Source organism: Atheta coriaria, unplaced genomic scaffold, assembly GCF_025399875.1.
Source record: "Atheta coriaria isolate IRGN ID8LTWV9N9 unplaced genomic scaffold, Caltech_Dcor_3.1 hic_scaffold_3_pilon, whole genome shotgun sequence".
Taxonomy (NCBI): Eukaryota; Metazoa; Arthropoda; class Insecta; order Coleoptera; family Staphylinidae; genus Dalotia; species Dalotia coriaria.
Window position 1 is genome coordinate 6138918 of NW_027045445.1, and position 26502 is coordinate 6165419.

Genomic DNA, 26502 nt, shown 5'->3' on the forward strand with positions numbered 1-26502 from the left:
CCTGTGGGTTGCTTGTTTGTCTCCACCAGGTAAAACGCTACACGATTATCAATGTTTACATGAATATGCAAGGCTGAATATAAGTTTAATGTTTCACGCAGGATGTCGCTAGGATGCACTTTTGCACATAAAATTGCGAGTCGAGATTTCTAAGAAACTGGAATCGCGTGTTGCTTGTTTCTTGTGTGTGGTAGTGCGTGCACTCGTGTACATGTGAAATCACGCGATGCGAATGCAATGTTTACATTTTTTATGAAGATTATTATTGCTGTCGTAGCACAAACTTGTATTTTACACTTTGATAACAATATCACAACGTAAAACTACGAGAATATTCTTGAATTGAGCCGTTTATTTTGAAAGTGACCTAACTCCGTTTTTCAATTTTTGCCGGTTACCATCGTTACATGTACAACTTCATGTTATTTATCAGTGACGCACTTCAGATTGCTTATATTCAGAGAAAATACGGTACATTTTTACACATAGGTTTCCCGAATTAATTGAATAACTGACCCGTGTGGTTTGAAAGTGGCCTAACTCCATTTATAGTTACATCAAGGTATTTACTATTGATAATGGCGGAAAGCAGCGATGAAGGTAATTTCAATTAATTAGTATTTACAAGTCCACCTCATTTTTGGGACAATTGCGTTAGTTAATTAACCTGTACGTTTAATTAATATAAAACTTAAAATTTAATATTAAATTATAGAAATTATTGCACCCATGAGGAAGAACCGAAGAGGACCACTTAGTTCAGATAGTGAAAAAGAAATAGTAATTAATAAAAATAAGCGAATAAGAAAAAGAGTTATAAAACAATATTCCTCGTCAGAGGATGAAGATTCAAATAACAATGGAGAAAAGATTGATGCACCATATATCCAAAAAGTGCGAAAGATAAAACGGAATTCAGGAAAAAGATATTGCAGTTAAACCGGAAGTATTGTTCATGAAAAAAATTTCGAAAACAAAGATTGTGGTTGTCGGAATGCGTTTGGCAGATTTTAACAAACAAAATGTATTACTTCACGAAGCTGTCTGTGAAACGAAGACGTTTTTTTTCTTCAATTTGAAACATCTTAAATTATGTTGAATGGACTTGGGCATCTTCAAATTTTATAATGAATCTGGCTGTTAATTTTGAAAGTGGCCCAACTCCATTCTTGATAAGGAAACGCACGTTATTTACTTAATAATTGCCACTATTTTAACAGGAACTTTAAATTTAACATCCTAAGATATGCTTAAGCAGTATGACTCCTTTGTATCTTATACGTATATTTTTAAATTCATTGAAACGCAAAACTTTCAATATCTCGATTTGAAGATAAATGGAGTTAGGCCACTTTCAAAATAAGCGGCTCAATTCTCATGTAAATAAATTGTTTATGGATTTTATAATAATTTTATATTTATAAACATGAAATAGCAAGAATTTGTTGTATTTTTAATTATTAGTTGCATTTTTATTGATATTATAACTTAGTTAAAAGACTTAAATCATTAGATGAAGTTTTATTATTTTTATAGAAAAAATAATTTCACAGCTTCCTAATTAACAAAATAGAAGAATAATTAATGATTTAGGGCTTGTATTGTAGTAAAGTAGTGATTGGACATCCTTTAAGAGCGATTCAAGAGCAAAAAAGGGTTTACGATAAGAAACGTGGTGGGGGTACGACCAGAACTAAACCAAAACCCTAAAATTGAGAAAAGAAGACCCTTAAACCCTACGACTACACCCCTGGACGTCCCAGGCACGACTGAGCGCAGGGCCCACTCCACCCTCGCCTTTTATACCTGCGAAGACCCTCAAAAAGTAGTGGGGGTATTCCCGGTGCGCCAGTAGTAATTACGTAAGTACCTATGCACGCTAGTAATAGGAGGGGGAAAATTAGCGTCATAAGGTACCCTTCATACCAAACCAAACCGCCAAGAAGTCCCTAATCACTCTCAAAACCCACTTTTACTTTAATTCAACTAATTTCAAATGACGTAAATTTGTGTTTGTTTCCATTATAAATTTTAATCAAAAAAAGCAAACAAAATTATACGCAAATATTTTCCTCTGCAAAGCGATAAAAACCAAGCACAGTACCGAAAAGTCATTTAATTTAATACTAAACTTATACAAAAAGTAAGTGTTAACAAAAAACTTTATAAAACACATCAAATCTTAAAATAAATAACAATTTCATTATAGAAAAGCATAAAAATGTCAAACTGGTTGCATATCATACTGGTGTTAACTCTGCTGTCATTACCTAATCAAAATGGCGTCCATGCAGCACCAACTGAAGAAACCAGCAACCTAATGGACATGATTGACATCGCCAGTAAAATGATCTCAATGCAAAACCCACAAATGGGTCACATGATCCGCAAAGTTCGAAACACCGTAGAAAATGTGGATTTAGAAGAACTACGATCAAACTGTCAAACGATGGACATGCTTATTCAATGTATAAGTGCCCTGAAGACTCCGATAAGTCAACTTTACGAAGCGGGTCAACTCCTACAAGATATGTTTTAGGTTATGTTACCAAAATGATTTAATTATAAAATTTCATTGTTTTAATAGAGTTTACGTGCTGAAATGTGATTTATTCGCAACTGGTGGTGTTAATTAACGTCCTTATCGTGTGTTTTGGGTATCGTAATGAACGGAAGTGACGCTAGTCACCGGATGTGTACACGCTGCGCATTTGTTTCAATAACGTCCAAGTTTTTCGTTGATCTTCGTCAGTTCTCAACCGATTTTCATGATTCTTTCACTGAATTCACATGTAATTGTTCATGTTAATTAGTTTCTTGTGATGTAATCGTTGAAATTAAGATTTGTTTCGGTGCGTGAATAATTGACGTGTGTTTGCGAGTTGAATGAGTGTGCGCCCGCCCATTATCGATCGGCGGTGCTTGGGCGGCCCACGCACGCACGCTCACTGTGTTGTAGCGGTCGCGGCCGCCTCCGCTGCCGCCGCCGTCGCCGCCAAACGGCGTCGCAACGTCGCGCGGAACAGCTGCCGCCGTCGCAGCCATTGCTCCGCACCGTTTGTGTATTGTTTAACAGCGTTTTTTCAGTGGCGTGCGTCCGGATTGTTCCTCAGGGCGACGGTGCATCGTTTGTGCCGGCGATGCTCTGAATCGCCGCGGCGTTAATTGCAGGTGAGTTGGATAATTTTGAAAGTGTTTTGAGGGGAGATTTGAGAGGCTATTTATATCACGCGCGGGGGCTGCCAGCCGCCATGGCGTGTGGCGGTGTGTCGGCGTTTATGTTGAATGTGGTGCATCGATTTTTACCCGCGGCCCGCCGACGTTCGACACCCACCTGTTCGTCGATGTTGTTACAATTTAGCTGGCGATAAGCGACGCAACATAACAAATCGTTATTTTATGTCTAATTTCTTTTAAAACACATTAAAACCTTTTACTTTTATGTGAATTAGTAGATAATTTAATTATACACAATTATATTGAATATACAATGTGTTTATTTTGTTTAAATTTAAATTTATTAAAATAAGTCATTATGGCACTTCTATACAACTTGGGCTTATTCGATGGAGAATTTAATTCTGAACAACTTTTATATAATAAACTATATGTTTATTTTGCTTTGTTTTTTTGTTATTGCGTTTTGAAATTTTTTCGCAAAAAAAAAAACGCAAAAAATGCAGAAATTTTGCTGGAATTACATTCAAAACACATATGAATGTAATATTTATGTCACATACACATTATGTGACATTTGACCATCGTTCCCTAATGGAATACTCTTGTTCCCACCATTTTGAATGTTTATATTCGTCGCAATTCGCTGCGTTTCTGCGCGTAAATTCGCAATTCTCGCACGTTTTTTCTATTGTTTTATTTCTTCCATTGCAGGCCATGCACTGGTCTGGCAGTTTACTAGGTTGGGCCCTGCTGTTGCTGGCGGCCGTCGTCGGCCCGCCGGGCGCGCACGCCGAAGGATATGTCGGTGAGTGTCTCCATTTTGTTTTCATCCTTCAAAGGAAAACAAAAATCCCGCGAGGAAATTCAATCCAATCAACACACTTTCATCCCGAATGTCTTCGTTTCGTGTGTAGGTTTTTATGATTAACGTCACACGCGCATACATACAGTGTGTTCAGCGCAAACAATGTAAACACGTGTGTACACAAATATTTAATTAAAACCACGCATTACTTTGGCAATAAATTAAAACGCTGAAGCGATGAAATTTCAGTGCTCGCGTTGAGAATGATTTACAAACGAGGACGCGACGAACGCGGCCGCAAAAGTTTCGCAATTAAAATGCCATTTTCTTTTGCGCACGCAGACGTCACAACTTGTTAAGTGGTTAATCATTTCGTTGGAGTAAGATGCCAAACGAGAAAATAAGTATTATCCACTTTAAAATGATTTTTAAAGATTATACAGTGTGTCCTCAAATGGTCCTCAGATATAACTTGGTCTCAATCGATAGATAATTTAATTTTAAACATTTTATTCATAATACACTATATGTCTATCTCTTATAGTTTTTTGTGTACAGAGGTTTAAAGTTTTATTCTCTCAAGAATAAACAGGCAACCTCCCACACACAATACTTATACGTGCTTCGTAGGTCGTTTGCGGACGAATCGTTACACTCTGACGTCAGCAACCCGTCTACTCACGTTTTCATTCAACCCATTCATATTTCCCGCGCGCCGCCCCCGCACACTAATTTCATCGATTGCTTTTGTTTCGACTGAAAACGACCCTAATGGATTCCTAACGACTTTTAATTCTATTTCCGTTTGTGTCTTGCATACAGGGTGTCTCTTCAGCGAGCGATTGTGTTTGGAGCAGGTGGAGTTTTGCTATGACGGTGAGTGTTGCATGATTACAAAATGGCCGACGTTAGGTTATGTTTTGTTGATGTTGTTGTTTAGACTACGCGTTCGGAAGATGCCTGCAGGCCACCGGCGACCTCGACGAGGACGACTACTTTCGCTTCGACCTCGACAAGGACGAACTGCACGACCTCAACCACGAATTGAAGCGGCTCTTTGCGCTTGGCTATAGATGGAGCCACGCGTATACTCAGTGCCGCCTCCAGGGCTTACTCTACGTCACCAAAAACAAGTAGGTTTTGTACTATTGAACATTCTAAACAATTTGTTTATAATAAACTATATTGATATTTTGTGTAGTTTAGAAGATATTTGAGGTTAAAGTAATTATACAGAGTGTTTTGTTTTTAATTTATTAGTTTACCATTGGATCCCAACTTATGTTTCAACCTGGCCGATCAAGATCTCGAAGGGGCATTGAAAGCTTTAGAAGGGGAGGACGATGTGGACCCAAAAGAGGTCGCGATTGTAAAGTTTACCCCCAGCGAAGACAACCCCGCTGGGAATTTCGCCGACGAAGTATACTATCCCCCGATGGTCGACGAGCGTCAAGCCGCACGGAAAGTCATTCTTCCTGCGGAGGCGGTTGATTGTAAATATTTCAACCCATTTTCTTTTATTTTTCAGAAAATTAATTAAATTGCTTTCTGTTTCCCCAGTGGATATGGAAGACCCCTATGCGGGTTACTCGGTATTGAAACGCTCTCCATGGTTACCCCCGCTGCTACCACCCATGCGGCGAAGATCCGTGCCCAATTATTACCAACATTTCCGCCCGGAAGCGGAAAACGCAGCGGGTGGGTACTTCCCAGATGTCACAAGTACCTACAACCAACCACCAGCTATCTCTGATGAGGACGACGCCATCTTGGGAGAATACCTACGACGTATCCCACTGAGTCCTGAGAATTACGAGGAGATCTTACCGTTGATTTATGGTAGGTTGCAATATGATCGGCAACGGGAGTTGGAGCAGGAAGCTGAGCAAGCTGAGGAAGAAGAATTGCAAGCTAGGCAGGAAGCGTGGAATGAACAACAAGGTGGGAACTTCCCAGCAAGGTTTAGTTTTAGTTACAACACTCCGGATAAGTTTCGGGAAGGGTGGGAGTCCAGGGATTTGGTTGATGATGATATTATGACAGATGACATCCCGGAAAGCAGGGTTTATTTTGATGAGAGGGATAGTGGTGGTGGGGGAATTAATGAAGATATTGACGAATACGGAAGTGGAGCTGAAGAGATCTTCAGGGAGTTGAAAAACCTAAACCTGGGAGACACTCCAGAAAAACCGGAAATCTTCCGGGAACTCGCACAAATCAAACAGGCACAATCCGGGGAAGAAAGTGAAGAAACCAACAAAGAACCATCTGGAGAAGAAAGTATCTACACAGAAGGAGGTGTTGTCTACGTTCCAGACCATCAACTAGAAGGTAAACCTAATATAACCTCAAAATTAAACCTAACCTTAAAATCATTACCATTTTTGACAGACGAACGCAAGGCTCAGATGAAAGCAGCTTTCACTCGCACACTCAACGAATTGTTACAAAACTACGACATGACAGGCGGGTTCCAACGCCCCGAACGTCTAGATGTCAAAAAACCAGGCCCACCTTTTGACACACCAACAAAATTCCGCAACCAGTATCACACAGAGGACTCTGACCTTGACAACAATATCCCCATCACAATGAATGATCTAAATGAAGATGACGTTGATTTGAAACAATTGAATCTGAACAAAGATGCACTTTTGAAGAATATCCTGCTGCCATCTATGATGAAGAAAGAACCAAGGGGTGCACATCCTAACCCCTCTCATGAGATGTACTACGTGGACACAGATTACGTCTATGTTACCATCAAGGATAAACTGACAACTTGGAGGCAGGGTGATAATATCATCAAAACCATTTCAGAGATTCTAAGTCTCCCACCAGGGGTTCTAAGTCATGGAAGGGTGGATCATAATGAGGTCACCTTCAAGGTCAATTCAAATGAAGAAGGGATGACGGCCCAGGTCCTAGCAAATAAAATTTGTAAGTATTTTCTTCCGGGGTTATAAAAGATTAAATTTATACAGGGTGTTTGGATTTTTTAATTTTCAGGGGAAGTCCGTGAGAAATTAGCAGAAATGACAGGGTTCCAGATAACCTCAACAGGTGTAGGTGACAAAGAGAAACATCCAATTTCCGTGTTGAAAGCCCCTAAGGATTCCACCTTTGAAGATTACCTCTATTGGTTCACCTTGATTGCAACGGTAGGTGGCGCCCTCATTGGTGTGATTGTTGTGGTGGTAGTCAACTGGCACGTACGACGTCGTTTGAACAAATTGAACAACGTGGTCCCACCTGACCCGGAAGCTTCCAAAGTCTATCAGGACCTCTGCAGGGTCCACATGGCAACCAAAACAACTTGCCCAGCAATTGAAGATGGAAGGATCGCATCCCTGACAAAGGAATCTGAACAATCTCCTTCAAGCAGATCCAGTACATCATCCTGGAGTGAGGAACCTGCCCTGCATAACATGGACATATCCACCGGACACATGGTCTTAACCTATATGGAGGACCACCTGAAGAACAAAGACCGTCTTGAACAGGAATGGGTTGCCCTTTGTGCGTATGTAGCTGAACCCTGTGAGACCACAATTGCTATCCAGAAGGAAAATGTTGAAAAGAACAGATACCCTGATGTGTTACCCTATGACCATGCTAGGGTTGTCTTGAATGAGTTGTCCAATGCGGTGTCGAGTGACTACATCAACGCTTCAAGTATAACTGACCATGACCCAAGGAACCCTGCTTACATTGCTGCCCAAGGTCCTCTCCCCCACACCGCCGCTGATTTCTGGCAGTTGATCTGGGAGCAAGGCGCTGTTGTCATTGTAATGCTGTCAAGGTTAACTGAAGGTGGCGCTGCTATGTGTCACCGATACTGGCCAGAAGAGGGTTCAGAGTTGTATCACATCTATGAGGTCCATCTGGTCAGCGAACACTTCTGGTGTGATGATTATCTGGTCAGATCCTTTTATTTGAAGAATGCAAGGACCAGTGAGACCCGAACTGTCACCCAGTTCCATTTCTTGGCTTGGGCCGAAGCGGGTATACCTGCTTCCACCAAATCTCTTCTGGAATTCAGACGCAAGGTCAACAAGTCATACAGAGGTCGTTCGTGTCCCATTGTGGTCCATTGCTCTGATGGGGCAGGACGTACAGGGACCTACTGCTTGATTGATATGGTCTTGAGTCGTATGGCGAAAGGGGCGAAGGAGATTGACATTGCGGCGACCTTGGAACATCTGAGGGATCAAAGGCCCAGGATGGTTGCTACCAAACAACAGTTTGAGTTTGTTTTGACAGCTGTTGCTGAGGAAGTGCATGCTATCCTCAAAGCTCTACCCCCGCAGCAGAACTCACAGGATAAGGAGAAGTAAAAGGGAGGTTAGGTTTATTTTGACAGTTATGACATTTTTAGGTTAAGTTTCCCAAAACAAAACCAGCCTTGTTGGAGGAAACTTTGTTTTTGGTTGCGTTTATTAACTGAGCATATCTATGAGTATATTTTGACAGATGTCAAAATAAAACAAATGACAGATGATATAATTTTCAATTAGACATATTGATGAGCGTGCGCAGTCACACGTTAAGTATTAATAGCATTAATTAAACAATTAAATTATGCTTGATGTCAAAAAAGTAACAAAAAACACAAATATCGCTATAATGTGTTAGATGAATAACATAACATATATTTTGTGTATGGATGTGTAACATATATTTTTCGAAGAATTCTAAGAATGACAGATGACAGATGACAGTTGACATCAGGTGCAGAAAGCCAAACAGATGAAGTTTTAGATAATTTCCTGTCATGATATCATGTTATTTTTATATATACACATTGTTTGAGGTTACGGAGAGATATCACAGATGGCGTTTCAGTTTTCTATATTGACTTAGGTTACACAAATGACATTTATCGAATCGTTGACGCTTGAGAAGTAATTTAACACTTTGTTGACTCTTAACCTTAAAATCTAAGTTTAATTATTTATCCGGGAGATGGAGAGGGGGAATATTTTAACCATGTGGTTATAAATTAACAATTTGATCTCTTATTATCAAAGCCTATTATATTATTGTTAGAATAGGATGATAAACAAAAGAAAAAAACAAAAAAGTTTGATTTTAACATCATGAAAGTGAACAACATGGCGGATAATGACAGCGGGGCGTGCGGAGCTTTGGTATCCAGCCTCCCGAAGCGCCGAGCGCCCCCTAGCGGCCATTACCTAACCTAGAAAACAAAAAGAAAAACGCAAAACATCACAAAATGCGTAAAGATATTAAAAATAATTGACTGATGTAACAAAATGACGATTGACGCATACCCCAGGTAAAACAAACAGAGAAAACAAAAATAATTATATGAAGTGTTATTATATAAAGAAATTATACATATACATAAAGTCTATAAAGAAATATATAAACTGTAACCTAACCAAAAAAAAACAAAACCAAACAAAACTATTAAAAGAAAACATATTTTGTCAGAATATCTTAAGACGATGATACGATGCAATTATTAACATGTACGATGAAGACACGACAAGATGGCGGGCAGTGTGTGCAGTCTATGCGTAACTTAACCTAACTTAACCTAAAATCTAAGCTCACACAATAATCGTACGTGTTGTCTGATATGATATGATATGAAATATATGCATTGACATTTGACAGCATACAAACACAAAACATGAAACACAAAACTCTAAACAAAAAACAAAAAACAAAAGTATATAGAATAGTTAATGTATTTATGTAGACAAAAACGTATACAACAAAGAGAGCATCATCTGGTTTCAATTTTTTTCTCATTCCTTCAAATTTACAAATTTTTAAAATTTAATTTTCAGGATTTTAAAGTTGATTGACCTTGTCAAGGTCATTTAAGTGTTTTGGGCGTTTAGCACCATTTATGCAAAACAGGATGAAGGATGTGATAAAGGGGGAGAGGGTACAGGAGGAAAATGGCGTAATGACCGACGAGATGCTGCGTTGTCATGACAACGCGCTGGGTCGCGCATCGACTGTGCGACGGCGCGAGCCATTTCAAACACACCCTGCACGCATACATTGGGATAACAATGAGTATCCCGCAGGATTCGACGGGAATTTGCGACGGGGGTGTTTGTGTGTGTGATTCGGGTGGTTTCGGCCGGCGGGCGGTCGAGATGCGGCGCGTTCGGCGCGTCCGGCTCGGTTAGTTCGTTCCGGAGGCGAGCAGGAGCAGCAGGAAGCCGGCGTTGAGTGCAGTGTGTGCTGAGAGCTGTGCGGACATTGTTCTCGCTCTCTGGATCGGGGCCCGGAAGTGTTGAGTTTGTGAGGTGCTGGTCAGCGGAGACAATCGAATTATCATCAGGAGGAAATTATTGGTGAGTTTTTATTAGGTTTAGAGAAATTTTTAAAACCGGAAAACCGGAAGTTGTGTTGGAATATTGAGTTGAATTTGATTATATTGGATTTTATGTTGATATGAATGTAAAATTGGGTTTTTGGTAGAAATTAGAAACCGGAAGTGATGGAATATGTACAGGATTCACTTGGCGTAATCAAATAAAAAATGTAAAAAGTGGATGTTTAGTTTTAGGACACTTTTAGCGGTGGATTTGTTGCGGTTTGTCGACGTGAATCTCTCTCGCGTTCGGGTACTTCATTAAATTTTAATTGCACTCGTGTTGACTAGCGTCCGGGTCGTTGGAAGCTCTTCACATCGCTCACATCGCATCCCTAAAATCTTGTCCTCATTGTTTTTTATATGCTGACACCGTTAAACGCACCAAACATTTATTTTTTAATTTTTTTTCTGGACGCATTGTATATAATTATATGTTTAATTAAAATAACTCGGGTAATTATTGCTGGATTTTAATGAAATTTTGTATACTTATAAATCATAGTATTCTGTATACAGTTTGTGAGTTTTATGTTATTATCTTTGTTAGAACAAAAGTTATTAACAATCAAAGTTTGAATTGCAACTAATTCCGCTTTATTTGTATTTATAGTAAACAAAATCGATTTGGAAACAAAGTTTTATGATGAATTCATCAATGCGATCCGAAAACTTTTTACTTTTACGTCTTGGATACTTCCGGATACTTTTTCATCAATTTCTCGTCCTTTTATCGCGTTTTTATCTTCTTTTCTCGCTTTTAAGCGGAAAACTCTGCGAATGTTCAAAACGTGCTTAACGTTCGGGCACGAAATCCCGAAAGATAAATTATTCCACACGAACAGGCACAACAAACAGCGAAAAACTTCACATCAGTGGATATATGCAACCAACATTACGTTACGCAACATAACCAAAAAGCAACGCTCGCGTCAAATGATGCGCGCAGGTCGTTATCGGTCGGTAAACATTTGTTCTCCAAACAATTTTCAACTACACGACGTAAATCGGTGATTTCCGGAAGTTTTACGGGAATAATCTGGAATCAAAAAGATTTACAAGCGAAATATATGAATATGCGATAAAAATTTAAGTGAAAAGTTATTTCAATCCTCACTAACCGCAACCGCGGCACCCGGAAAACTCGAAACTCAATTCCCACAGACCGGAAACCGGAAACTTTTTGGATTTAGCCGGAGTTTAACACCACACATGCTATATATTCATTAAAAACTTTGAGAATTTGAGTATTTTTAATTAACACGGACATAGTGTATGTTTTGATAGGTTATGTTAGTTTTTTAGGTTATGTTGTATCTATGGATTATTAAAATAAGTTATGCAGGGTGTGTAATATCTACCCGGGAGATTGGTGATGTATGACAAAAGGTCAACGCCTTTGCGCCGCCATGATGGCACGAATTCGCGCGCTCGGGACGTGATTCCTCCGCATTCCTTGTTCTACTTCTTCCTGCTGTAGTTTAAATACGTTTTACGACTGCCATCTTAGAAAATAAAACCGGGCGGAGTAAAATGAAGTCATAAAATTCAATTGCACAAATCACAGATTACAAATACAAATAAATTGTTTAACTTTTTTCAAAAAAAAAAAAAATTACAGTTTTCTGTAATTTTTAATTTTTTTTCAAAATTTATAACTTGTGGGTTATGTTCGGATGGCACCTGCGTGAATTAGGAAACAAGCCAATTTGTGAAAGTGGGCACGCCGGTTGTTTTCATTATTTTCCCTCCGTGGTCCTGGATTTTCGCGTCCGAGGTCGCTTACCCCGAGATCGGCTACTGGGGCAGCAACCTTCAGCATCCCGCACACAGAGAGAGCGAAAAACGCTGCGTTTACAAACCTATACATACACATATACACATAGCGCGATGTATGCTAGGCAACCAGTCGTGTGTTTTGGTGTATGTTGGGTGGTATGTGTGCGTGTGATGCGAGAGAGGAGCACGCCCGGAACGGAATCGGGGCGCGCACGGCGCAGCTCTCGTGCAAAGGGCGTGGCAGTTCTGCCCGGGACCGGGAAACCGCCACCAGCAGCCGCCGCCGGCTGACATCGACTACTCCCGGACCACCGCCGCCGCCGCCGCTGCTTGATTCTGACTCTGTGGGTTTACATAACTACAACTATCATGATATATTTACGCAGTGATTAATATCATGGGAACACATTGTATGTTATGCTTTTCATTAGTCAGCCATTTTGTGTTTTTTTTTGTGTAGCAGTCATTGTCTATCATCTGTCATTCTTATTCAACTTGTTTTTGTTTTTATGTTATATTTTTGTTTTTATTCAGTTGTGATGAAATTGTATACAGTGTGTTTATGTCAAGATGTTTTATGTTGGGTGGAAATAAGCTGAAAGTGACGTGTATGGGATTTTATGGCTTGGTGCAGCTCTCTATGGAATTTAGTTAGTTTTTTCTTTGTTTAACCACCCCTAAAAGACGGTCCCGGAAGTGGGAAGTGGGAAGTGAAAAGTGAAAAACTCGGCGTCTTAGAGGAAGACAATGGAATGTGTCATAAATCTTACAGTAGTCGTATACACACAAAAAGCACAAACCCGGAAAACCGGAAAAATAAAAAAGAAGTATTTATTTCATTCGAAAGACATAAATAACAAAAACGTTTTACATTTCCATTAAAAAAAAATACGGAAAAGAAGCAAAAACACACTGTATATATGAAAATATTACAACTTAATATTAAAAGCGTGTCCCACGTCGGCCATCTTTCGCCCCTTGTCTTATTTTATCAACTTTCATGTTAGTGACACTTTTTCAAGTGCATTTTCACCTTTTTTCCGTGAAAACCGGAAAACTTTTATTCACCTTTTATCAACTCTTAAATATTAACCACATTATTAACTTTTTTCCATCGCAAACTAAAGATCTTTATTGTTTTAATGAAAATTGGATAATAAATTATCCAGAACCCCGCCCCGATTAAAATTTATTACCGAATTACCCAACAATACCGGAAAGGGGTGGTTGAAAGAGGAAAATGGATAAAGGCTAGTTCCAAGTGTTCAAGTGGCTATCGGCCGATTAATTATTCGACTTGTTCGACTTGAATGCGTTTACAACCCTTAGAAATCTGCTACCCTTAAAGCCCTTAGGGGATTCAATGTTATTATAGTCTCTCAAGTCGTTTAAGTTGGTATACTTGAGTGTCGCTTAACAAATAGTTTCAAATCTGTTGATTTATTTGAATTTATGTGTTTTATGTGAACACTCTGTATATTTCACCGGAAATGGGACACAGTGACATTTGGTGTTCGGTTTGTTGGTATTTCGAAACAAATAGAGGTGAAGCCAATGGCCAAGAAAAGAAGTTGAGAAATTAATTGCTTTTTTTGATAAAAATGTGTTTGTTTTAGGTTAGGTTAGGTTAAGACATAATCTAAAAAAATGTAAAGATCAAGATATTAATAATTAGTGATGGAATGGACTAATTATATTTTTAAATGTCAATTTTTTTTAATTTCTTTATTTTTTTAATAAAATAGTTGATAATTGAGGTTAGATTTGGTTATAAATCAAAATGGCGGGTTATTTAGTGTTGCACTTTATGTTTATTAGATTAAACTGCGTTGGAGTGATGTCAATTTGCTCTAATTCAAGCGCAATTTGTTAATCTCAGCACAAACAACATAAAAACATAAACTTTTATAATCTTAAAAAAACCACACTGTATATTTTTATTTATGTGTTATATGGTCTAAGTAATGTATTAATAATATTTAATTGTTTAAATTTCAGATTGAAGACGTGATTCTCCCTTGTTGGGTACACGGGAGCCACGCCCCCTTCGGCCATTCCGCGTGAGTTCCGTGCGTGCGTGCGTGTTTACCGTGTTCAGTATCGCTCGGCATTTCGTACGGACACGACGTCGATTTCCACCCGCGTGAAAAACACTCAATCATGCGTTCACTAACCTAACTTAACAGATAACAACCACACTTGTGTATTAATTAAATTAATCAATTAAATAATTAAAACATTAAGTGATAAAACAGAAATCTGTAATTTGAGGATATACACACAATACAAAAACAGCATAAAATTGAGGTTAAGTCGGTAAATGGATTCGAATTCAGTGTCACCCATGCCGGAAACAATGGCGCCCATGGCGGAGTTTGACAAGACACCACCAACACCACCGGAGGATACTGTCCCAATGGATGATTTACCACCGCCACCCACTGCGGTGAGCATTGCTGAAGAAAAGGCTGCTGAAGCTGCGTAAGTAGAAAAATATTTAGTAAAAATTACAGGGTTCTGTACTTTTGAAAGTTGAAATGATGGGTTATGATGGGATTTGTAATTATATAGTACTTTTACTTTCGGTTTATTATTATTTGCGTTTGGTAGTGAAAGTATTTGTTGATTGCTATGTTTTATTTCTGCCAATCATAATAAAACATGATGAAATGTTGTAAAGATAAGTAATTGTGTTTGCATAGACATCTAACGGTCAATTTTTAAAGTTTTTATGTCGTTGTTAGTTTACGGTTAAGTTTTGTAGGTTATTTTTAATTGTTTTGCTATTTTAAAGTTTTAGAGGTTAAAAATATAGGTTATTAGTTAAAAGTATTGTATATTGCTTTGTTTTCTTCTTAAAATTATCATAAAACATAATAAAACGTTGAAAAATTGACTAAATACGTTTGTATAGCCATCTAGCGGTGAATTTTTGAAGCTTTTGTGAGATTGCTAGCTTCTGCATGTAATTTGTAGGTTGTTTTCGATGATATTTGAATCAATTTCAACCAATTTCAACTTATAACCTCAAATTTTCTCGTTATTGATTGAAATAATTGCAAATTACTTTGTTTTTCTCTTAAAATAGCAATAAAACACAACAAATCATTAAAAATTTAACAAATTATGTTTCCATAGCCATCTAGCGGTGAATTTTAAAAGTTTTATGACCCTGTCATCTTAAGGTTATGATTTATTCGCTCTTTTCATGTTATTTCCACGTAATTTTCAATTGTATTGCCAATTTCAAAGTCATCGACCTTCCACAAACGCGTTTATGTGTTGTACAAGTACGTTGCGCGTCGTTACGAAATTCTATAAATAATTCGATTTGTTATCACTGCGGGCGTACGTTTTCAAACACCAGCTAACGATCGCCATACCCATGCATAATTTACACTCAAAAAACATTTTTTTGCAAAAACACGCAAAAAAAAGAAAAACAAATTAAATATTCGTAATTTCTAGGTTAATAACTGACCTTCCATTATATTTAAGGGTTGTTATATTACTTCCTACTACCCTCAGTCGCATACGTAATATATTCCTGTACTAATCTATAATTAACGCATAAGTTATGACCTAATATACAGTGTGTTTAGTTTATATTTAAATAATCACTAAGTGAATAGTGATATCTTTATAAATTATGTATCATGACAGCAAAGGGTGAAGTTGTCTGCAATTGTGGCGTTCACCCCTTGATTTCTGCGTGGGCGGGACACCCTTACCTGCGTCCGGAACCCATTAGACCGTATACACAACGCACGCATTATAAATGATAAAAATAAAGCGTCAGTAGAAGGTTTTTTTTTTCAACCCTTAATTTAAACCTCACACAATATTTTTTTATTTTTTTGTTTCTGGACTTTTATATTTTATCAGGGGGTTAATAATTGCGTGAAGGTGTGTTCCTAGTCATAATTCATCCACGTGCGGACATCACGTGTCGTTTTTACACTCCTTGGTCATCGATATTCGATTATTACTGCGTGGTGATAATAAACTCATAGGTTTCTGGCGTTTTCTTTTGTTTTCTTGACCTGAATTACTCAAAATAACCTATAATATAAGTTTGGTTATGTTTTGGGTTTTAATATTGGTCAACAGGTGGGGTTGTGATTGAGAGCTATTTTTAAAACATTTCCTGTCGTTTTTTGTGAACATGTGGTAACATGTGGCTTGTTAGGCATTAAAAGCGCGTTCAATTGTTTACTCTCAACGTCGAAGCTTCACCACAATTCATCTATGTGCGGATGTGTTCAATCAAGACGACAAATTCGAAAATTAAATCACATGCAAGCAAGCAAGCAATGCAGCGATGATTAATCTAATTTAAAACATATTTTTATTACTTTAAAATTCTAAAATGATTTTATATCATAGATATTGATTAGATATTTATATTTTTGAAAGAATTTTTTAATTATTTTTGATAGTTTCCAAGATATTTAAATTCTAAGATTTATGACAGTAAATTTGGTTGCCTATGATAAATTCCAATTGTAAAAACACTTTGTGCATAATTTTACACGCGATACTTAATTTATATTAACATAAATCTAATTTAAAACATATTTTTAAATATTATATACATAAAAACATTTTTGTTTTATAAATATTGATTAGATATTTATATTTATGAAAGAATTTTTCATCTATCTCAAATATTTCCCGAGATATTCAACTTTAAAGATTTAAGTAAGTTATTTCAGTTGCCTATATCAAATTCCTTGCATCTAAGCACGTCGCGCACCCTCCTCACGCGTTGCCATGCTTTGTTTGCCCGTTGCTATGCATGTGTGCGTGGTGTCTTCGTTTGTGTTCGCTGCGCGCAGCGTTCAACTGTTCAACTGTTCACCATTCACCTCAGTCCGGGTTAGCGCGCAGTTGTCGACGGAGTTTCGCTTGTGGCGCAACATACTTGACCTGCGTCCACCAACAACAACCTGTTCTCTTTTGACGCTGTGACTCTTCGGCAGTCATCTTCGCGAGTGCAACACTCTTGCCACGCATCATTAGAATTAAACTTTACGTGTGTACTACTCTCACTAAAACATAAAAACTAAAATCAAAGGATTAAAACGTATAAAAAATAATCTAAGATGGGGAAGAATAAAATGCATACTCATACGTAAGTTATCTTTATTACAATGTATTTGATTATGATAAGAGTAAATACCAGGAATTATTCATAGTTTCTTATCGTGTTTAATAAATAATAGTGATATACATGACACCATCTATCGGTGAATAGTTGCGAACTCATGGGCGGGGCTTAAATGTATAAATTTTTGTTTTTTTGAGTTTTAAAATGCAAAAATGTGTATTTTTTTGTGTGAAAATGTTTGAGTGGTTATGTAATCGATCAAAATATCACTTTCGGTTGTTCAGCGCACGATCATCGAGTAAAATAATTAACAACAATAAATGCCGCCGCATGCCACGCGAATACTAAACAACAAACACAACAGGTTTACGTGTGGTGTGATGTCATCTCGCGGATTATTGCCAATAACATTTGTAAATATGCTAATTTTTATTTTTTTCATATACAGGCGATTTAAATCTGTAAAAAAAGATGAAAGTTGATTTTTAAATTATCAACGCTTTCGATATTTTTATTTGTTTTGTGGTTTTTAATATACCGATAAATTGTTGTTAGTATTCATGGCGTTTCTCATCCTTCCGATGATTAGGAAGTGTTTAACACGCCTGTTGAAGCGTGACTTCCGGGACAAGTGTTGTGAATCTAGGCGGAAAAATAACGATTTTATTAATAATGTATTTGTTGATTGTGATAAATTATTTTATTGATTTATTTTGTTGTTTTTGATGTTGTGAGTTTGACATTTCCGCTATTTGGTTGCATTTTCCGTAATTATTGTTAATTATCTATGAGAATGTGTTTACTGTTAGTGCAGAAAATAACTGCAAACGAAAGTAAAATGCAAATTGCAAAAGGAAAATTGGAATATATTAATAATAATTATTCTTACTGTAAATTGCAAATGTCGGACTAATGAAAAGTGAGTTATAAATTCCATGAAAGTAGATTAATAGTAAATCTTGTTATAATTATTTATTAACGTGAAAAATTAATCAAAAAATTAATTTTTACTAAAAAATAAATAAATTTTTAGGTTAAAGAGAGGTTTTGTTTAGTTTTACTTGAAATTTCTTTGTTTTTATTTGATTTATTAAGAAAAAAATCAATTTTAATAAAAAACTCGTTCAAATTTTAGGTTAGAATGAGGTTATGTTTAGTTTTACTTAAAGTTTCTTTGTTTTTAGTTGATTTATTAAGAAAAAAAATCAATTTTTATTAAAAAATCGTTCAAATTTTAGCTTAAAATTAGGTTATGCTCAATTTTTATTAAAATTTCTTTGTTTTTATTCGATTTATTAAATAAAATTCATATTTTAGGTTAAATTTTAGGTTAAGCTTGTTTTCCGTCATTTTCTTTGTTTTTATTTCCTATATTTACGATCAGAGTAAATACGTAGTAGTAAAAATGATAGTACGATTGTAATCACGCGTATCCGAAGGGACAGTGACCCGTCAACCCGTCTAGCAGCCATGTGCACTCGGACGCACGCGTATGCATTAATAATGCGCCGCCTGTCGCCCCCTCTAGCAAGCGGGCGCGATAATAATCATTATGAAATTAAACTAATAGGGGAATCCCCGTTGCCGCCCGATACTTAAAAGGAAACAAAGGGTCGCACAAAGAAAACAAAGAAAATGCATACGTTGTGCTAGATCCGGGGTGGTTTGCATTTTTAATGCGGACGTGCATCGACCGGCCTCAACTTATTTTTAAAACAAGTTTTATCCAACAAAATCATCAAACAAAGAAGAAGAAAATTACTTGTGAGGAAAATTTGTGTAAACAAAGACGTAGCTCTTAAAATATCATTAGTGTTAGCATGGGGTTAGATGGGAGGATATACAGGGTGTTTAATTTTTTTTATTTATAAAATATTATTGTTTAATTGGAAAAATAGATACGAATATAAAGATAACAATCAACTAATGCATAAATGCATGTTTTATTACCGGCGCACGAAGTATTATCCTATTTAAATAAAATAATTGCCGTGAAAAAATGAAAACGCACACAAGGGAATTAATAATGAAGAAAAAACGCGCTTGTTGTGAGCGAGCGTGTCCAGTAATTATTATCGTTACTCATTTACTCATTCACGCGGTGGTTTTAATCGTTTCATGCTTAGAAAACTCTGGAAATGTTGGAAATAAAAGTGGGAGGAGAAAAATACACTTTATTGTATTTTTTCTTAAAAATTTTTGTGTTATTTTTTTATTTTTGATACAATTTTGCATATAATGTGGTTTAGGATGTACGCCAGTGGAGTAATTAAACTAATTTATTTCAATTTGTAGCCTCATCAGTCGTAATAAGTTGAGTTTAGTCTAGTTTACGCATACGCGACTTAAGTTGAGTCATTCTTTCTGAAATAAATGTTCCCACACGGTAATTTCGGTTGGTATGAATGAAATTGTGTTGCGGGATAGGATGTGACGTCATAAATTATATTAAAATGAGTTTTAACTTATTAAAATGCAATTTAAAAAAAATTTAGACACACTGTATATATTTTGGTCATTGCAACACTGAAATACAACTTGGGGTCAATCGATAGGGAATTTTATTTAGAACATTTTTTATATAATAAACTATAGCGATATTTTGCTTAGTTTTGTTGTAAATCGTAAAAATGTAAAATTTTGCTCCGCCCCTTTGTTTTCACAGTTTTAAGTACGTTTATTTTAAGTTTTTAACTTAATTTTTAGATTTTTAAATTTAATTTTGAAGTTATTAAACATTTTAAAAGCCAATAGTTAGTCGTAAGTGAGTGAGGACAGAAGATCCGAGTGAATTATTTCTAGGTCAGCTAGAAGGCAAAGTAGAAAATCTACCGTTAGTGTGTCAAACATGAGACAAAAACTAAATGCGCAAGTTTAGACTTTCAAACAGTTTCGAAGACTTCAAATTAATAAAAATTTGAAAAATCCCTGGAATTAAATAAAAAAAATTCTAAAAATTAATTCACAGAGCCATAAAATTAGGTTAGAATATTTTGACAGATCATTATGCAAATTATTTTAGCAATTTTAATGAATTAACGAAGATATTGCTAAGAATGAAGAAGTAGCGTGAGAATTTAATTAAATTTAAGCAATTTTACAAGATTTATTGAGCTCAGGACAGAATTACAATTGTTTTAATTAAATCTAACACATTTTAAAACATTTTTTAGGTTATGAAACATTGAAATAGTTGTGGTTTGAGGTTATGTTTTCTCCAAACTGAAAAAACTTTCACTAAATGCTTGTTTTCATTTCCATTTAACTCATTGTTTAATCTTCTGCAGCTAAAGCAAAAGCAAAACGCAATAATATTTATATTTTCTGCTCTGGCGATCGCACCTTGCTCACGCAGCGCGCTCAATTGTTCGCTAAACGCTAAAAAACTTGTACAACAAACAAAACATTCAACTTCAAAAGCGGCGTAGTAAACATATCGCTCAATTTTCCATTCAAACGCACTCGAACAAATGAATTATTACTTTTTTTGCTTACCAGCGGCTGTAAATTTCACTATTGACAAGATGGCCGCCACACCAGATGCAAACTTTCATATATTTCACATATTTTTAACCTAAAATAAAAAAAGAAAATTTTCATAGTGAAATATTTGATTATTTTCTTAATATGGTAATGTTATAATATATAACCTATAAATATACAGTTGAGGTTAGGATATCAGCATGTGGGATGTCTGTATATGTACGTATTCAAAACTCAAAAAAACCTACGCCTTAGATTGCAGTAAAAAGAAGTGAAGTGAAGTGGATGGATAAGGAAATGCGATTTCACAATATCAAGGCGTATGCGCATACAGTGTGTCCGTATTCATACTGATTTATTAACGTTTGCATTTCGATTTGCATTGTTGGCGTGGTCCGCCGTAAACGCTTGGCCTAGATAAATAAATGCACGTGAATCATAAACCTAACCTAAGCGAGAATGCGCGATTGGAAAACAAGTGGGATTCAATCAGGAATTCACACACACGCTGCATAATCGACCTTTTCATGCAGTAGGAATATACAGTGTGTTTGTGTGATGAATTTGAACTATCGTGAGATAAAATTTAATTATAAATGTTTCTAGTGTTGCATTGGGTTTGTTGTTATACACAAACGTCAAAGTCACGTTCTGTAATTTATTTATCGAGCTTTTACCGATTAGCAGGCGGTTGCACAATCACATAATGCACCTTGCATTACAAATTAAGGCTAGCTCTGCTTGTTTGTTAGAACATACGTGTTAATAATCATCAAACAAACGCTAATAAAGAAATAAATTCAAAAATTCAGTTCACGTTTTGTGTTTTTGATGTTTTTTAAGTTGTTAAAGGTTTAGAGTGAAATTGCTTCAGTGAACTGTGAAATTTAAGTCTTTTTCTATTGTTGTAAAGTTTACTTAAGCTGAAAAGTGTAAAATATCATCGGCTATTACATCGTAAATTTGCGAAATCGCACTTCCTAGCTGTGTCTCCTTTAGTTTTGTGTTTTCATTTTGTTGTTTCGATTTATTTCGTCGTGATGTTCGTGATTTCGTGTACTTTCATCTTTACAAGGAAGACCTTTTACGTTGCTAATGATTGTGATTATTTTTGGAGTTTTAAGATGATGGTTTTGGTATTTAACACTCTGTATATATTTTTGTTATTAGAAGACTAAAATACAACTTAGCGTCAATCGATAGACAATTTAATTTAGAGGATATTTTATATAATAAACTATAGTGATATTTTGATTAGTTTTGTTGTAAATCGGAAAAATGTAAAAATTTGCTCCGCCCATTAGACTTAAGTACTTTTACTAAGTCTGATGCGTCAAGTAAAACCTAGAGACATCCCTAGGCGAAAACTTGGCTTGGTTTATCTCTAAACACTCTATAAAACCTCAATTATATTAAAAACTACTTAATAATCAACACTCTGTATATATTTTGGTCATTACAACACTAAAATACAACTTGGGCTCAATCGATAGAGAATTTAATTTAGAACATATTTTATATAATACACTATAGCGATATTTCCTATAGTTTTCTTATAAATCATAAAAATATAAAAATATACTCCGCCCCTTTGATTTAAGTAAATTTACTAAACCAACTGCGTCGAGACAAAGTCAAGCCCTGACCTAGTGACATCCCCCGCTGAAAATCCGGCTTAGACGCCCTAGAAAACCTCAATTCAATTCAATACCATTTAAGCAACATCCGTGTCTTCACAAAGACTACTTAAATACATACAAAGTGTTTAAAACACGCAATAAAATTGTATAAAAACTAGTCTATCGATAAAGAAACGGATGTAATCTGCCCTCCAATGTGGTGTTGTAGTAGTACTCCTCGACCGGCGACTCTTCTTTCATTTCCTTCGCTTCTTCATTCTTCTCAAAGCGTGAAACTTGTTTGTTTTTTTGTTGCGCTTGTGTCTGTGCTCCGATTTGTGAAGGCCCGACTTGACCATCGCCGGCCAACAAGTCATCAGCGCGTAATGCAATCAGTGAACTCTCGCGAGAGAAGAAAACGCCTCGGGAAAATAAGCACCTTCGCAGACAAGTGTAAAAAGAGTTGCAAGACGCGCAAGACAAGAAAACACGCGCGGTGTGTTGCTATGGGTCAATGAATCCTAGCATACAGTATGTCCCAAACAAGTATCATCTGTCAAAGTCACTATGATTACAATTCACACATCAAAATCATCATGTTTAACGTATACCTCTCAATTTTTGTCGTTTTCTGTCTTGATTTGTTCATGTATTTGTATAAAATTGATTTTTGGTAAAATTGATTGTTTGCAGTCACAGAGAGTACGAAGAGGAGAATGAATGGGGATGCGGCAGCTGGTTGGAGTACACCTTTGTTGTGATCATCGCCAGCGTGCTGCTGTTGGGCTCCCTGGCGCTGACGCTCTTCTGGGTCATCTACTACCAAGATGGCTTCGCGTGGCGTGACGACATCAAGAAGCAGTTCAACCTGCATCCGGTGCTCATGGTGGCCGGCTTCATCACTTTCAGCGGTTTCTGTAAGTAATTATTTTCTTTGGACACATTGTATATTAAAATGTCATTAGGGCCCTTCTATACAACTTAGGCTTAATCTTTAGAGAATTTAATTCTTAACAATTTTTATATAATAAACTATGTGTCTATTTTGCTTTGTTTTTATACAAAGTGTCCGTAAAGTTTTGAAAAAAAATATTATTGCTTTAAGATGCGGGTGTTGTGAGATTTGAATCCGTATTACATTGTTAACGTCATTAATAAACAACTTCCTCGATGCGATGCGAATCTGGCGTCTAACAACGCACTGCAAATTGTTAAATAACACCGAACCGTTCTCAGATGACATTGAACGCTACGTGCGCTGTTTACATGCAATTGTTTTATTAAAAACATGCATTGTATAATAAAGTTGAATCCTTGAAACTTCATTTTCACAATTTCAACCGGTCGAAATAAATTTTCTTATTTAAATTAATGTCAATCGCACCATTTAAAAGTAGAAATCTGTATTTTTAACTTTTCAATTGTTTTCTTTATCGTAGTGCGATTCGCATGCGCACTTTCTGTTAATTACACGCAGCGGCGCGATAAAGGCAAGTGGAACACGAATATGAGCTTTTCTATAATCTCAGCGCGTTTGAATGTTTGCGAACGCTTTTCAGATTTCGATTAGTCATATTTTATGTGAGTGAGCGGCGCAAATTCGTTGCCAATCGTGTTTTCCAATAGAAATTGTATGCATTCGCGTTCCACATTCGATTATTTTCATTTTATAGTGTTTTGGACACATTGTGTACGCATGGGTCATTACCGCCCTTCTATACAACTTGATCTTAATCGACAGAGAATTAAATTCTAAATAAATAATATATAATACACCATGTGTCTATCTCTTATAGTTTTCTTGTAAATTGAATTTAAAATTTTTCTGTTTTTTTTTTCTAGCAATTCTCTTGTATCGCATCTGTCGCTGCGGTCGCCGGATCTACGTGAAACTACTGCACACTGTGTTCCACGCCCTAGCCATACCATGCGTCGCAATTGGCTTCCTGGCCGTGCTGGATACGCATAACCTCAAACGACCGGAACCCATTCCGAACTTTTACTCGCTGCACAGCTGGATCGGCCTGGTCACCATGGGACTATTGCCATTTCAGGTACATTTATTTTCTCCTGAAATAAATAAATTATACTTATTTATCGCTCGTTCGTCCGTTTGTTAAATAACAGCATTAAATGGCACTAAATGACCTTAAAGTGACATTATAAATTTAAGCGCCTTTAAACGATCAGGCCGTAACGTCCGAATGAGTCATTAGATGTAATTGACGATGAATTGCTAGCAAATTGTCTAATGGTTAACCTACTTTACCTAAACGGTGTTTTATACAGGTGTTTTAGTATTAAAATATGTTTTATGGTTGTAATGATTCGCTAGTTTCCTGGTTCTATGCTGGGGCGCCACCATGCATTTCCGCGCCGCCATGGTACTTAATTCACGCGTCATTTAGGGTTGACTACCTTCTACTACAGCCCATTTACTGCCTGCGTCACTGGTCTGACTGAAAGGTGCTCTTGCAGATTAAATTTTGTATTGAAAAATTAAAAAAGTCCAACAAAATCCACACATTTAATTATTTTCTAACCTAAGTTAAGGATGTTTAAGTGTACTTAACCTTATTTTAACCTAAAATGCTTTAGTATACTTTAGTAAGCTTTAGTAAGCAGTAGTTTTACATGCATACAGTATGTCTGTGAAGACCGTATCTCTGCATTGTGTCGTTGTGTTGATTTCTGTTCGTTTGTGTTTGCGCATGCGCAGCAATTCGTACAACCGCCACCGGACGAAGCAATCGTCATCAATGCGATCAAGCATGAGCCTCTATCCGGGCTGGGCATCATCGTGATATACATCCTCCTGCAGGACAGCTTCCGGTATCGGACACAGATGACCATTCGCGACTCTAAGCCCACGCCCCCGCCGTCATTTGACGATCACATCACACACCACAAACACACATCAGAAATCAGCGATATCATCAAAACGCAGAAGAATTTTTTTAATGGCAAATAAAGCTACTAAGGCATCCCACTCTATTCTTGCATCCATCACACTCGTGTCGTGCGTGTTGCCTACGACCCTTTTTCAATCATCGTTTTTATACTCGATTTTTCAGCATAATTGTGAGCGACGATTCTAAATTTTTATTCATTTGTTGTAGTCTGTAAGTAACTTACTTTTCAGGTTAATGTAATCGATGGTAGGTGGTAAAATGGCGGACAAGTTATTTGTGCGATTGAATTTGTCTGTAGAGCACGAATAAATTCGAAAATGGATGATATATATACTCAAAAGCGCTGGAATTGACTCTTGGTCAATAGATGGCGCTACGATTTAAAGAATGTACGCCATTGTGATTAACGCATCCCGCATGTGTCTTGTTTTATTTTATTTGATTTTAGGTTTTAAGTATGTGTTTTATACTCTCACAATATACTGATTATTGGATTATACAGTACAGGTTTAACGATAAGTATGCATTTGCTAAGATTACCAATTTGGATTTATAAATGTAATAAATGACTGGATTTACGAAGTTCAGAACAATAAGAAAGCATGTATTTTGATATATTCTGTTATGTTGTGTTTGTTGCCGAGGAACATATGGTATGTCAGCATGTATAATAACCTAATATAAAATGACTGTATATTTATTTTTTAACCTAAAATTTTTTTTGGTTTTAAAATGGTGAACAATTTTTTGTGTCTTATTGGGTTGCCTATAGGGATAGCTATTCGAGTTCCCCAGGCAGGCAATTGTGGTAAACGCCCACTCGGGATGTGTTTTCATCGCCCTGGGGTATGTCTCCTTCGCCATTTGCGCATTTCCCAATTTGGCTGAAGGTGATAGCCAGGGTGTTCGTCAGGCGGGCCTACGACCTCCTAAGGAATGGCCTGCGCCTCCAAAGCAGACTCGGATCAGGAGGTGAGCGAGAGCCAAAGAGAAACCTGTGAAAGAGCTGACAGCCGAGGCCCAGAGCCAGCAAGGAACCCAAAGAACCCAAACCACTTACCCAAGAAGAAAAACCCAAAGGGAAAAGTCCAAGGATAAGGAAAGAAAGAAAAACAAGACCAAAGATGGAGAACAAGCCCGCCAGCTGAGGAACCTCCCTGGGATGTCCCTTATTGAAGAACCCAAGTCTGTGACGAAGGCAGAAAATGGCGCCGCTCGACGAATCCTCGAACGCTATTAGAAACGCATATACAAAA

The 26502-nt window shown here is 36.8% G+C and overlaps 2 protein-coding genes across 2 annotated transcripts; both read left to right on the forward strand.

The window, feature by feature from the left end:
* The first annotated feature begins 2824 nt into the window (after positions 1 to 2824).
* Positions 2825 to 9754, forward strand: IA-2 (tyrosine phosphatase IA-2). Its single transcript, XM_065317912.1, has 8 exons — positions 2825 to 3171; positions 3892 to 3985; positions 4808 to 4861; positions 4926 to 5118; positions 5246 to 5478; positions 5546 to 6316; positions 6377 to 6925; positions 6995 to 9754. Exons 2-8 carry the CDS (start codon positions 3895 to 3897, stop codon positions 8320 to 8322), a joined length of 3219 nt encoding a protein of 1072 aa, XP_065173984.1. The 5' UTR covers positions 2825 to 3171; positions 3892 to 3894; the 3' UTR covers positions 8323 to 9754.
* A 410-nt stretch (positions 9755 to 10164) lies between these two features.
* Positions 10165 to 25305, forward strand: LOC135803728 (plasma membrane ascorbate-dependent reductase CYBRD1-like). The gene is made up of 5 exons (XM_065317411.1): positions 10165 to 10323; positions 14121 to 14603; positions 23028 to 23251; positions 24177 to 24388; positions 25054 to 25305. The coding sequence occupies exons 2-5, from the start codon at positions 14443 to 14445 to the stop codon at positions 25303 to 25305; spliced, it is 849 nt and encodes a 282-aa protein (XP_065173483.1). The 5' UTR covers positions 10165 to 10323; positions 14121 to 14442.
* Positions 25306 to 26502: the final 1197 nt, after the last annotated feature.